The sequence below is a fragment of the Oryctolagus cuniculus genome, chromosome 6, assembly GCF_964237555.1.
Source record: "Oryctolagus cuniculus chromosome 6, mOryCun1.1, whole genome shotgun sequence".
Classification (NCBI taxonomy): Eukaryota; Metazoa; Chordata; class Mammalia; order Lagomorpha; family Leporidae; genus Oryctolagus; species Oryctolagus cuniculus.
The window spans coordinates 119,340,832-119,355,705 of NC_091437.1; the positions used below are offsets into that span (position 1 = coordinate 119,340,832).

At 42.2% G+C, this 14,874-nt stretch overlaps 1 protein-coding gene across 32 annotated transcripts in view; it reads left to right on the top strand.

The window, feature by feature from the left end:
• PDP1 (pyruvate dehydrogenase phosphatase catalytic subunit 1) overlaps positions 1 to 14,874 on the top strand; it is a 159,037-nt gene that overhangs the window by 6,913 nt on the left and 137,250 nt on the right. Inside the window, exons 1-5 of one of the 32 annotated variants that reach the window (XM_070075294.1) lie at positions 77 to 161; positions 712 to 746; positions 2,289 to 2,364; positions 3,448 to 3,532; positions 4,299 to 8,329. In XM_070075294.1, the coding sequence (XP_069931395.1) occupies positions 3,502 to 3,532; positions 4,299 to 5,956 (1,689 nt within the window). In that variant the 5' untranslated portion in view covers positions 77 to 161; positions 712 to 746; positions 2,289 to 2,364; positions 3,448 to 3,501 and the 3' untranslated portion in view covers positions 5,957 to 8,329. Of the gene's footprint in view, positions 1 to 76; positions 224 to 710; positions 747 to 2,266; positions 2,365 to 3,406; positions 3,533 to 4,298; positions 8,330 to 13,718; positions 14,746 to 14,874 lie in introns of those variants that run through there. The other 31 variants (XM_070075293.1, XM_070075296.1, XM_070075291.1 and 28 more) reach the window with 31 other exon arrangements.

A 14,874-nucleotide genomic window follows, 5' to 3' on the forward strand; every position in this document is an offset into this window, starting at 1 on the left:
AGGCGTTGTGGCGGGGGTGCTCGGCGCGCCCGGGCGGGGGCGGGCCGAGTGCCAGAGCGCCAGGTGCGCGCGGGGGCGTCGCGGCCGCTGGGCGGGTGTGGCGGTGCCGGGGGCTGCTGCGGGCTCCGAGTGAGGGGGCGGGCCGGCCGCGCTGTCTGCAGGTCCGCGGGGCCGCGCGCGTCCGCTGTCAGGGCACCGGGCGCCGTGGGGGACCCGCGGGAGGGTGAGCTCCGCGGGTGGCTGCGCCGGGGCGTCTGTGCCTGAGGGGATCCGGGGTCCAGGGCGCCGCTGGCCGGCTCCGGGCCTCCTGGGCTGCAGCGGGCGGCGCGTGGGGCCGGGCGCGGGATGCTGTGCGCCCGTGGGCTCCGCGCCCGGGCTGGATGGAGGGGCGGGCCGCCGGGCGCGCCTCTGCTCGCGCTCGGCCCCCGCCGTCTCGGGCTGTAGCTCCCTGCCTCTGCGGCGGGGTGGGTTTGTTTGTTTGGTTTCCTCCTTCTCCACCCCTTTCTCCCTCCTCCATCCTCTACCCCCCTCCCAGCCCATTCACCGGGCTGGAGCGAAACCTCGCCCCTCCTCCGCTCCCGCCTCCCCGCCGCCGCTGCCGTCGCCTCCTCTAATGAGCATCTCTGCCTTGCCTTCAATGGGCCGGTGCTGCTGTCGCTGCTGCTGTCCGCGCGGGTTGTGGATGTTGTCGGCTCCGTGTTGTGATGACAGGAGAATGTGTGTGTGTCCCGGGCCCAGACGAAGTGGTAGGTATTCGCCTAACTACCTGCGTTGGGTACCCAGGTGACCGGTTTTTGTGTGTGGATGGTTTTAGGTGGGTCGGCGTGGAATTAAGGCGTGAGATAGATAGGGAACGGGGACAGAGGCATCCTGGACCAGCAGAGCTCTGACGCCTTAGTGAGTGCAATTTTCTGGAAGGAACAAAGGAAACTGATCAAACAAGTGCCAGCTTGGTGCTTTGTGCCTTCCCAGGCAACCAGTTTCTTCATTCATGTAGAGATCGCAGGAGCTATGCAATGGCCAGGCATTTCCAGAAAATGCTTGAAAAACCGAAAAGAATCTTTGTGCGGGGTATTTAATGCAATCAGATTACATAAACTGGGGTTCTGACACATGTAATGACTAGTATGACAGTTCTTTTTTTTTCATTGATCTTAGAAGCTTTGTAGCGCTAAGGGACTCCGGAGTAGGTGCAGTGCTCGCATTTTATAATTAATCTGGTCCTTGGGTTTATTGACGAAGTGCAGTAATTTCTTGGCATAGGTTCTGCCGAGCACATCAGTAAGAATGGATGTGTTTCCTGTTTCTGGTTACAGCGCATCTTTCTTATTAGTCATTGGCAAAATCGGCCAAATCTTTCTGAGACAAAGATGCTGCAAATAATGTGGGTGCGTGTGCATCATTGAACAGGAACTTTAACGTGAAATTGTGGTCAGGAATGAGTTAAAAATTTGACACTGCTCTAGTTTACCAACAGTGGTCCCGTGTCGCTGCCCTTGTTGCCTAATCAAGAGCTTTCTACAAGTTTATTGGCAAAGTTTTGATTTCAGAGGGTTTTTTTTCTTTTTGATTATTAGTGAATCAATATTCAGAAAGATAGTGAGTTTTTCAGTGCTCATTGTTTTTATCAAAGCATTTGAAAGTACTTTGACTTCTGAGGGAATCTGGTTTGATGGAGAGAATGTATCTCTGGTACTGATGCCCGTAGAACATTCATTAATCACAGAGCGGGGTTTTTATGAATTCTAACCTTCCTAAGTATTTGTCATGTGAAGTCGGGTTGGGAGTTGGGGGACTGGAGTGTAGTCTCTGTCGGTGTGTTAAGCCACTGATAGAACTGATAAAATTCAGTTTCTCCTTTTGTTTTTGTTTTAGCTTTAAGATAACTTTTGTGTTGGAGAAATACCATAGTTGAGTATTTGAGTGCTTGATGTTTGACTATAGGTAGTCTTCAAAGCACCTGCCGTGTAAATCATTATTAGCTCTTTTGCCGCAAGATGTCATTCATGTTGCAGTGAACTACAAAAGCAGAAAAATAATCAACACAAAAGAATTTAAGGAAAGTGTAAATTTCCCGGACTTGCTGTTCCTTCATTAGTTAGAAAATCAAGCCCCGATAGGCATTTATAGCCCTTCCATCTTAAGTTTTAAAATAAGGACAAACCTTGTAAAATTATGAAGAAAATTTAAAAGATTGCATTTGTTTACACTTGACAATAGAAATTTTTAATGAGTTGCTATGTTTCTTGCATGCAAACCTAAAAAGAAATGTGTTTTGTTTCTGGAAGCCAGTGTCATGTGGCCCAACATTTGAGTACATCTTCTGGCTCAGTCCTGTACACTTAACCTTTGGATGACTTTCAGGTATTCAATTGGAAGTGCTGTTATTTATGTGGTTAGTACTGATAGATTCCTGTTCTTCTGGAATTTCTGTTTTTCATTAGTGCATTTTAGGGGTGCTTATTTCGTTGTAGATTCTTTCAAAATGCCAGCCATTACTTTCTATTGCCTGATCTTGTCTTCGTTTTTTTGTACACAAATCCGCTCTTACTAGTGCAGTTAAAATAATGATACTTTCTGCCACTTGCACAAGAGGTTCTGTGTGGCTGGTTTATGTAGTGCTTATTACAGAAGCAAACTTAAGAGTCAGTGATTATTCAGCATTTCATTTTATCCGCTCTCCCACTCCCCACTTATCACTTTTAAAATTATTTCTGAGAAACAGTGCCATGAAATTAGTTTAATATATAGCTAATACTTTGTGGTATTTTAAAGTCTTTCTTGGTGGGTTCTGCCTTGGTAATGAACAGTTCATGCTAAGACTGACATAATTTTATTTTCCTTATTTCTTTTTGTTTACCACAGTTGCTTAAAGCATTTAAAGTATTTCTAAAGTCTTTTTTAATAGTCCAGATTAATACTTTGATGCAAGATTAAGAATTCAGGAAAAATATGTTGAGGAAGAAGAGAGATTTTTTTCATGCATAAATTATCTGGATGACTAATGTTAAGTTTTTTAGATAAAAAGCCAGCAAATTATTTTTCATGTCATAGAGTTTTTTTTTAATTTATTTACTTGAAAGGCAAAGCTATACAGAGAGAAGGAGACAGAGATCGATTGATCTTCCTTCTGCTGGTTCACTCCCCAAATGGCTGCAATGGCCAGGCAAACAGATCTTTTTTTTTTTTTTTTTTTTAATGCAAGACTAAGCATTTTTCTAGGGGCAAATTGTGCTTAGGGTCCATAGTGAATGAAAATAATATTTCTGTAGCTTTCCCTTGTGGCTGTTAAGCAGAGGAAATGGTGGTCAGTAAATTAAGTTCCAAAAGTGAGACTATTCACATTACTAATAAAGTTTTAGAGCTACTAGAATACTAAACTTTTTTTTTTTTTAATCATCACCAGCATAGTGAAAATTAACAGAAGAATCCTGCATTTGATTTCAGTGGCTCCATTCCACAAATGTAAAGGCATGAGTCCTAGGAGAAGCCTCGCAGGGCATGTACTCTGATGTGTTCGTTAACCGTTCAGGTGAGGGAAACCTAATGAGGTAAACCGGCTTTTCCAGGACTGTTGGCAAGTTGCTGGCAGATCCATGCCCTGGAGCTTCCCAGATCGGTACAGTAGTCCAGAGAAGCAGGGTTTGCAAGACCATCCGCTTGAAGTACAGGAAGAAAATATTGGAATTTTTATTTTTATTTCATGATATAGGAACATTTCTGTATATGCTACAGTAAATATTAACACAGTAGTGTCTACATTAGCTTAAATAGTATGTAAATATACTCATGTTGGCAGTGTACCTTAACACTTTCTTTTGCTAATCACATGTAATCAGATACCAGCATTACAGGTCTAGAACAGGATCTTCATTTCGTTGGAAAGGCTCTGTGCAAAGTAGGAGATGCTAGGCCTTTTAAAAAGGGATAGAGAGGGAGAAGGGAGATTGAGCAGGTAGACTGTTCCATAGCCTTCCTCTCCTCAGCTTTCCCCAACCAAGTATATTGTACATTCTGCACAGTTTGTTCTGCATAACGAAATACAAAGAAAAAAGTGAGACTCAAGTAAAGTTCAGTTCTGGCTCCATAAATGTAGGGAGTTGTACTTATCAGAATGTACCAAGTAGAAATAGGATATTATTTTATATACATGGTAATGTATATAAAATGTAGTACCTCCTAGCCTAGAGTTCAGCATATAGATGCACTTCCTAAATATTTTCTATAAAAGCAAATTTAGGTTAAGTCATCTGAAATGTAACTCCTCTTTGTGTACATCTGTCTAATTTGCTGTCTAGGAATCCCCATCAGAAGTTCCAGCCTGCCGCTCTTCTCTGATGCCATGCCAGCACCAACTCAACTGTTCTTTCCTCTGGTCCGTAACTGTGAGCTGAGCAGGATCTATGGCACTGCCTGTTACTGCCACCACAAACATCTCTGCTGTCCGTCACCCTACCTTCCTCAGAGTCGTCTGAGATACATGCCCCATCCAGCATATGCTACCTTTTGTAGGCCAAAGGAGAATTGGTGGCAGTACACCCATGGAAGGAGATATGCTTCCACACCACAGAAATTTTACCTCACACCTCCACAAGTCAACAGCATCCTTAAAGCTAATGAGTACAGTTTCAAAGTCCCAGAATTTGATGGCAAAAACGTCAGTTCCATCCTTGGATTTGACAGCAATCAGCTGCCTGCAAACGCACCCATCGAGGACCGGAGAAGCGCAGCAACCTGCTTGCAGACCAGAGGAATGCTTTTAGGGGTTTTTGATGGCCACGCAGGCTGTGCGTGTTCCCAGGCAGTCAGTGAAAGACTCTTTTATTATATTGCTGTCTCTTTGTTACCCCATGAGACTTTGCTAGAGATTGAGAATGCAGTGGAGAGTGGTCGGGCACTGCTACCCATCCTCCAGTGGCATAAGCACCCCAATGATTACTTCAGCAAGGAGGCATCCAAATTGTATTTCAATAGCCTGAGGACTTACTGGCAAGAGCTCATAGACCTCAACACTGGTGAGTCGACTGATATTGATGTTAAGGAAGCTTTAATTAATGCTTTCAAGAGGCTTGATAATGACATCTCCTTGGAAGCTCAAGTTGGTGATCCTAATTCTTTCCTCAATTACCTGGTGCTTCGAGTGGCATTTTCTGGGGCTACTGCTTGTGTGGCCCATGTGGATGGTGTTGACCTTCATGTGGCCAATACTGGTGATAGCAGAGCCATGCTCGGTGTGCAGGAAGAGGATGGCTCTTGGTCAGCAGTCACACTCTCTAATGACCACAATGCTCAGAATGAAAGAGAACTAGAACGACTCAAATTGGAACACCCAAAGAATGAGGCCAAGAGTGTGGTGAAACAGGATCGACTGCTTGGGTTGCTGATGCCTTTTAGGGCTTTTGGAGATGTAAAGTTCAAATGGAGCATTGACCTTCAAAAAAGAGTAATAGAATCTGGCCCAGACCAATTGAATGACAATGAATATACCAAGTTTATCCCTCCTAATTATCACACACCTCCTTATCTCACTGCTGAGCCAGAGGTAACTTACCACCGATTAAGGCCACAGGATAAGTTTCTAGTGTTGGCCACTGATGGACTGTGGGAGACTATGCATAGGCAGGATGTGGTTAGGATTGTGGGTGAGTACCTGACTGGTATGCATCACCAGCAGCCGATAGCTGTTGGTGGCTACAAGGTGACTCTGGGACAGATGCATGGCCTTTTAACAGAAAGGAGAGCCAAGATGTCCTCGGTATTTGAGGATCAGAATGCAGCAACCCATCTCATTCGTCATGCTGTAGGCAACAACGAGTTTGGAGCTGTTGATCATGAGCGCCTTTCCAAAATGCTTAGTCTTCCTGAAGAGCTCGCTCGGATGTACAGGGATGACATTACAATCATTGTCGTTCAGTTCAATTCTCATGTTGTAGGGGCGTATCAAAACCAGGAATAGTGTATAGATCTTACCCTGGCAGTTCTCAAATGAAATAGATTTAAAGGGCAGATAGAGTTTTTTTAAAAGATGCTAATATAATAAGCATTTCCAGTGGGCCATTCTAAGCACTTACCCATTTGATGCTGTAGTAGTCAGGTATTCCAAATTGATTTTGCACAGGGTGGCAGGATCATGAGAGTGGTTCTTCCTAGCTCAGACCTTGCAGCACCTGCTCATGAGGCAAGTCAGTTCTTACTGCAGGTGTCTTGAGACATCAGATTCTTTTTTACCAGTCTGAGAAAATCAGGATCCTGAAAAGGCCAAAAGCAGGGATTTTGCTGGGTGTATTCTCTTGGTAAAAGGGAAGATGTGTTACTTTACAACCTGCAAACCCTTTCTTCACTGAGATTCCAGTGTACATGAGAACATTTATTTATTGCATGATTTCCTAGATACACAACTATGCATTATTCGTAGACATTTATTTTAATCTGAAGTGGTTTGCAAATCCAATACTTTAAGCCATAAATGACCAAGAACCAAGCAATCTGTATTTCTAAGTTTTTTTTTTTTATTCTGTGACAGAAATGCTTCTTAAATGGAAAAAATCAAACTATGCTTCCTTCCTCACCCGATTTCCTAATGTAATTGGAATGTTTTCTATTTTGCCACACACTTGACGATAATAAAGGTTTTTAGTTTTATCTGTTCTTATACTGATGTTAAAATTCTTTTTTTAGTTTGTATTAATGAAAAGCTTTATTCAGTTTGAAATAAAGAGATCCAAAATAAAAAGAAGAGACAGATATGTTCAATTCTGGTCATGTGTATCCACCAGCACGTCATTCTTATGTAATCCTCACAGGCTTGGCATGCTTTAAGTGTGTGGTGGGTAGACTGCTGCTGGGAAATCATACTTCTTATTTAGTAGTAATAAGAATTTTCATCATTTGTGAATTTAAGGTTAAAATAAGTTTAAGTATCAATTTGAGGAGCAAGGTTTAATATTACCATCTTGTGTTGAGACAGGAGAGAAGTTTTCTGTTTTTTTTCCCACTTAGACATAGGTCAATTAAAATATTTGATTTAAAATTACTAAGTGCTTTAAGAATATTATAGCTTAAGATGTATTTGTTAAAATATATACGTGAGAAATTGTTAAAGGTAACTCTTGTGCATGCCTGATGCTTATTAGAACACTTAGCAGCATCAAGTGTTGTTTGCGGCAGTCTCCATAATTATATGCAGTCCCTTCTAATAATGTATCACAGTAAATTAAAAATAATAAATATATTCAAATTGGTTTTTTGGGAGCTTATTTGATATTCATCAAATGACATTTTGTTCCTGTGTTTAATGGTGACCTGTGTACAACCGTGCATATATTTCCATCACTTATTATGGCATCACTGTTAAATGGCTGTAACTGTGCTGATACTCACATAGATTTTGGTATAAAACACTATTCAGCTTTCCATTGTGTAATTGGGAACATAAGAGTCCTTTCATAATTCTGTAGGGTATAAACTAGATCTCTCTCTGGACTGTGGATACTGAATCAGTATAGTATTGGCTGTAAAATTTGTTCTGATTGAAAATAGACTCAGGAAGATTGCAGCTCAGAACATCTTAATTTTTTTTTTCTGAAATGTTTTTATTTTTGTTTTTAAAAAGTCAGTGTGGAACTTTTTTCCTAGGCAGTATTTGGGGGGTGAAAGCTGTACTGTATATTTATTTCTAAATGTTTTGACAGAGATTTCATTTTTTAATATGTGGACTGCAGTAGCCAAACCATTTTCATCTATTTTTTGAATTGCTCTAAAACACCACCACTGAAGAGTTCCCTGTTGTTATATATTGAATAATTTCTCTATACAAGAGTCAAGTGTAATAGAGGGAATATAAATTTGGTTTCCTGTGGTCATGATCAAAATAGTAATTCCTTTTACCCAAGAAGCTTGATCTGCAGTTGGAAAGCTGGTCTGCTTTGAATAGATGTGAAAATGCAATGTGGACTTGACATTGTGGAAATAATTGTTAGAAATCTGAATGTACAAACATCATCAAAAATCAGTTGTGAATTTATCGTAATGGGTTTCACTGTGATGTGATGTCAAGTATTAAAGGAAATAATATACGTAAACTTTGATGGTATTCAGCCTTTCTTAAATTTTTCAAAATTATTTAAACTTTGTAACATGTATTCAACTTTTGTATTTAATATTTAATTAGTAGTTCATTATATATGTAATACACCTTTAACTATTAATGGAATGCTGGTATTTCATAAGAAAAGCTGTATTGGTGAAGACATGATGCAGTTTATATCCAGTTGGAGACTGGTCAGAAAAACACCCTCAGTGAATTAAAGCTTCATATCTGCTCTCTGAATGGCCTGTTGTTGATTTTTCGTAATGGTAAGATTCATTAGGTGCTTATAGATGGTAGATGATATTTAACTTAAAAATCCAATAAACAAATAGTACTTTAACATTTTTTGATGAGATGTATTTTGCATTCAATAACAGGCACAGATTTTAAATTTACAATGTGAGATTTGGTAACTGCCACCCAACAGAGAATGTTTTTTCATTGCTCAAAAAACTCTCATGCTCCTTTCCAGTTAACCCCTTCCCAAATAACTAGTTTTTCTGATTTCTGTCATCTTAAATTAGTATTGTTTGTTCTAGAAATTCATACAGATGAATTTGACAAGATTAATTTGTTATTGTGTTCACAGTCTTCCTTATTACTAAATAGTATTCCATTGTTTGAATATACCACAGTTTATCCATTCTCTGTTGATGAGCATTGTTAGTCTTCACTCTCCCTTTGTAAGCTAATTTTTAGATTATTAACTCTCAGGAATACTGTTTGGTTAAGATGTAGTCTTAACTTTGCAGATCCATTTGTAGGTGAATATTATGTTCTCTAATAGTAGGCAAGAACATGCTTTTGAAACTGATGATGAAAATTTTTCATGGTGAAGTTTGTTGGGATTAGGGAATGAATGGTTCTTTGCTGTAGACTTCTCTGTAGCTCTCCCACTGAGAATTTTGAGTTCATTAAGCTCATTAAAAGATTGTACTAATGACTATCCTATGAACAAGAGGCAAATTATAGCTTGGATTTTAATGGCCTGGGTTCATCACTGCATCAACCATTGCTGTGATTAGGGATAAAATAGGAAGTGGATGAAATGCTGATTATTAAATTAAGACTGAGATGGGGTGACCGGCTTGAATATTTCAGCTTTTTTAAAACAAGATTAACAGTGCTTAGAATGAGCTTCCCTGTTCACTAGTCAAATATATACCTGAATATTGTTTACTGTTGGTTTGATCTTTGGATATAGCAAGAGGGTCCAGGTAACTGTTATCCTTAGTCTGTAGCCTGACAGACTTAATTCTGACCTTTTTCATAAACAGGAAATCAGTTGTAATTCATGATGGGGTTTTTCAGACCTTCCAGAGCTGAGTCCTATTAAAATTGATACAGTGGTACCATAGTTGTTTCCTGGACAAGCTGAGTAAGAAGATGTCTTAATGGTATTGGAACTGACTTTTTGCAGTGTGAAGGTCATTTCCTTTGTTCCTTTCAGAATTTGCTTTGAAAGCCGAGCTTAATCCTATTATATCCTATCTGCCCAGTTCTTAAAACAATACAGTTCATACCCTGGATTGAATTCTAACAATACATGGTATTGTTTTCTAAATAGCTCTCAATTTACAAGACTTCAGAGTGAATATATTAAGAATGATGAGACTCCCATGTGCACAAAGGACACACAATTTAGGTTCAATTTAGCCAATAATTTTCATAAAATATGCACAAATTTTTGAACCTTATCTTGTTCATCAAGACTTTCAATTCTTACCTGTTTTTAAAAGATGTTATTTATTTATTTGAAAGACAGAGTTAGATTTTTTATTTGCAGTTTCGCTCCCCAAATGGCTGTGTTGTCTGGGGCTGGGCCAGGCCAAAGCCAGGAGCCTGGAACTCTATCTGGGTCTCCCATGTAAGTGGCAGGGGTCCAAGTACTTGGGCCTTTTTTTTTTTTTTTTTTTTTTTTTAATTTATTTATTTGAAAGAGTCAGAGGAGAGGTAGAAGAGTCTTCCATCTGCTGGTTCACTCCGCAGGTGGCTACAATGGCAAGGCCAAAGCCAGGAGCTTCTTCTGGGTCTCCCACTATAGGTGCAAGGGCCCAAGCACCTGGGCCGTCCTCCACTGCTTTCCCAGGCACATTAGCTAGAAGCTGGATCAGAAGTGGAGCAGCTGGGACTCGGAACTGGCAACCATATGGGATGTTGATGTTGCAGGCCATGGCTTAACCCTCTGCATCATAATATCAGCCCTACTTGGGCCATCTTTGGCTGATTTCCCAGGCACATTAGCAGGGAACTGCACTTTTAAGTGGAGCATCCGGGTCTCGAACCAGCACCTATATGTAATACCGGCATTGTGGGTGGTAGCTTAACCCTCTGTGCCACAACACTATCCCAAGAAGGGCAATGCTCATAGGTTATGTTTCTGTCTCTCCTTGAGACAGCACAATATTGAACAGGAAGTGTTCAGCATTCATTTTGTTTCACACTAAAGAAGCAAAACAAATTTTAAGAATACATTATTCTCTCAAAATTTAACATCTCGATCCAGTTGCAGAGAAATAGTTTATTCTGGTAGCTATACTTTGTTTATGGTAAAAATCCATTGTAATTCATAAGCTGTACTTTGGAAATTTATATTTACTAAATAAAAGTTAAAAAAATTTAAAAAGTCAATGATTTATTTTAAGAAAAAGTTTTAAAATCAAAGATTTAATATATAAAGGAAAATTAAAGGGCAAGTATATGAAGTAGGCCCTTTACAGGGGCTTCCAGTGTTCATGGGGAGAAACCCAAAGGACTCAATTAATTGTGAGATGCGAAAAGCCAATTCAGGTCACCCAGTAAATCTTTGCTGAGTGGTCCCCATCCAATCCTCGATTCTCTTAAACTCTATCACGCACAGAGTCAGAAATGTACCTTGAGGGTCCACCAGGAGTTTTAGCTGCTATTTGGAAGTACCTGGTGCTCGGCTCCCAAAGGACTGGATATTTCCTCTTGGTTCACCCTGCCTCTCCCACCCAAAGGTGATGGGAAAAGAGTTTTCCAGCTAAGACTCTGCTCTAGAGTCAGGAGTTCTCTGCTATTCTAAGCCATACCCAGCTCTTTGTGCCTGCAGCACAGGACATGACCAACTGATCACCTTCAGCCTTTCAGAAACCTTAAACCCTAGGCATTGGGCAACAAACAAGCAGCCAAGAAGAGTCAGAGAACCAAAGATGTTATCTCATCTGCGGTGATTAATCAGTTTGTCTTGAAGGACAGGGAGTTGTTTGATTGGCTGACAATGGTGGCTAGAGGCCAACCTTCTGGCATGCAGGAGGAAAAGAATGAGAAATGTGACAGGAGAACTAAACCAGAAAAAAGGAAAAGCTGAGAGGAGGAAGAGAATGGTGTGGGTGATCACGGTGGTGCTTAGAGGTAGTTATGGGGACAGGGAGCCATGAGATCCACTGATAGCTTGAACCAGTGAGTGAGTGGAAAGACAACAGCCAGTGGGAGAGTGGCAAGGTAAAGCTTTTTTTTTTTTTTGACAGAGTTAGACAGAAAGGTCCTCCTTTTCTGTTGGTTTACCCACCAAATGGCCACTACGGCCAGCGTGCTGCGCTGATCCAAAGTCAGGAGCCAGGTGCTTCCTCCTGGTCTCCCATGCGGGTGCAGGGCCCAAGCACTTGGGCCATCCTCCACTGCCTTCCCGGGCCACAGCAGAGAGCTGAACTGGAAAAGGAGCAGCCCGGACAGAATCCGGCGCCCCAACTGGGACTAGAACCTAGGGTGCCAGTGCCACAGGCGGAGGATCAGCCGCGCCGGCATTTTTAAAAACCCTTTTTAAGCACTTAGAAACTTGCAAATATTATGCTAGGGCAGCAGCAACTGGAATGGGAGGCAGTTGTCATTAGCATGGCCATTTTGTCTTGGTCCATTAGAAGAGAAGAGAAAAAGGAAAAGCTTTAAAATTGAGCATATGGGCAGGGATCTGTGGTGCCCAGATGGACAGTTTTCTCAAAAGAACTTTGCTTAGAAATTATTTTTTTCTTGCTCCAGACCTGGAGATAGGTTAAACAGCCTAATTTAGCCTGATGAGAACAGAGACAGGATAATTAGGGGCCTGATGTCAGGAGAAGCAGCTGTGAGACTGAGCAGCCCTGGGAACAAGCAATCCTATAGCAAGGTCCTGCCAGCTGGCTGTGAAGTCGGATCCCTGTGGCAGGTGCTTAGAGTGATGGCAACAGGTATGACCAGAAAGTGCACTCACCTTGCCACCATCGTAATGCTTAGAGCAACCATAGCTACTGTTTGAGCACTTAGTATGTGCCAGCCTTGTTGAAAGTACATCATGTACACTTTCCGTTTAGTCCATATACTGGCTGCGTCCAGCCCTTCAACCCCTTGTGCAGCTCTCTGCTCTTGGTTGCATGCTGGGAAACCAAACCCTGCAAGCTGCACCTCTCAGGGCTCTCCTGACTCCCATTTTGGTTCTATCAAGGAGTAACACCAGCAGGCACTCAGAGGGCGGGAAGAGCCAGAGTCTGGTATATTTCTTCCTTATTGTGTGCTTTAGGCTGCATCTCCAGCTAGAGTCTAATCCCTTACACTGTGGTGCCCTTGGGACCACCCTTCTTCCAGGATTCCAGGTCTCCGAGGGCTCTGGTCACACTTTCCCTCCTTTGTCCTTTCAGCCTCCGGGACATAATGACTTTCTACTGTTGCTAGTCTCTGTTTCCTCCCTTACCCTCGCTCAACCCCTGGCAAGGAATCCAGTCATTGGAACCGTGTGGGGTGAAATCAGTGTTCCCAAGACCTGATCGTTGTAATCCTCAAAGCAAGCTGAAGTATTAAATCCACTGTTTGACACAGAAAGAACTCATCCGGCATCACACACCAAACTGACATCTATACATTTCAAAGCCTGTGTAATCACTACCTACCACTGCCAGACTTCTGCATGTGACCCAAATGGTCCCTTTGGGATCCAGAAGGCCTGGGGACTGGTAACCTAAGAGCAAGCAACTCCTTGAAAAGCAGAGGCAAAAGCACTGGGAAGAAGTAGCAGAGATTGATGTAGCCCAGCAGGGAGTACAGCATAAAGGGAATGGGGTCTGCAGATAGTCTGTGCCAAGTGCAGGACAGAAACAGAATTGTGGCTTTATAGATTAGAACTGATAACGGGAAATGAGGCAGGAAGATTAGGTAAGAATAGGTGAGCTGGAAGATTTTTCTCCTAATTTCTGCCTTTAGCCCTGCATTTTAACTCTGCCCCTCTCTTGTGAATCCAATTCGTCTGCTTTCCCATGAGGCACCTGCTTTCCCTGCACCAGAAAGGAAAAGATGCTATGATAGCCATGGGGGAGTTAAGCTTTTCTTGAAACCTCAGGCACACCAAACTCCACCCTGTTTGTATATTCAACTAGGGCATCACCCCCACCCCATAGAGGGGACTGTCAGGAGCACAGCTGTGTTTTTTGTTTTTCAGCCTTCTGCCCTTGTTTGTCCTTTTCTGGCCTCCTCCCACACACTCTGCAGGGGCAACTCTCTGGCCCACTCATGATGGATATCTCTTGTGCAGGGTTGCCTACATTCACATGTGGTTGTGTATTGACTCCCTCAGCGTAGATAAATCCTGCTCTCCTTTGACTGCCTTACTTATGCCTCTGTTTTGAATTCTTATCTCTAGGAGAAGAAGAACATGGAATGTAATGTTTGAAATATTCATTCCCTTCACAGAGCCAGAGGTATCTGTCCCTTAACAGTACATGACAGTGTACAGGTATGCACTATCTATTTCCCAGGTCACTTTTTGAAATATTTATTGATATCTGTTATAGTCTGGGCACTGAGGAGAGGTGTTGCAAAGGGAGGAGGAGCAGTTGAAAGGTAGGGTCTGTTGACTAGGGAGGGAATCATCCTGTGTTTAAATTCATTATATTTCAGGAATTTACATAAGTGAAGTTGCACTTCTTTTCTTTTGATTATTTTTTAAGAAAGGTGTGTTTATTTATTTGAAAGAATTACAGACAGGCAGAGACAGAGAGAGAGAGAGAGAGAGAGAGAAAGTCTTCCTTCTGCTGGTTCACTCTCCAAATGGCCACAACAGCTGGAGCTGGGCAGATCCGGAGCCAGGAGCCAGGATCTTCTGGGTCTCTCACACAGGTGCAGGGGCCCAAGAACTTGGGCCATCTTTTACTGCTTTCCCAGGCCATAGCAGAGGGCTGGATTGGAAGTGAAGCAGCCGGGACTCAAACTGACGTTCATATGGGATCCTGGCACTGCAGGCGGCAGCTTTACCTGGTACACCACAGCACTGGCCCCTTGATTATTTATAGCCCTTGCCTAATTTCCTACTGAACTGTGGTCTTTTTACTTTTCATTTGTTGACCTTTTTGTTTAGTGGAACCATTAAACCTTTGACTATAATGTAAATTTAAAATGTTATCTGAAAAAAATTAAAAAGAGCTGAGAATGATTCAGAAACTGAAGCAAGTATAAACACCAGTACTAATCCAGAAAAGAGAGTAATAATAAACTGTCCTGGTGTGCCACAGAGGTGGGGTGCGTCCTGAAGAGTCAGGGAAGTTTCATTAGGAGGATGAAGTTTGAGAGACTTGAAAAGGAGATGATTGCAAGGCTGCAAAAGACCTGGGAATGACATCCATGGAAGAAGACCGTACATGTGTCAAGGCACAGAAACATGAAACCGTACTGTGAGTATGAAAGTCTTGTGTAACCAGAACATGCATTGGAATGGGGACCACTGGGGCGGGGGAGGGGGGGAATGAGATAGGAAAGTAGGAGCAGAAGAAGAAAGCTTAAGTAACTATCTAGGGACTCTG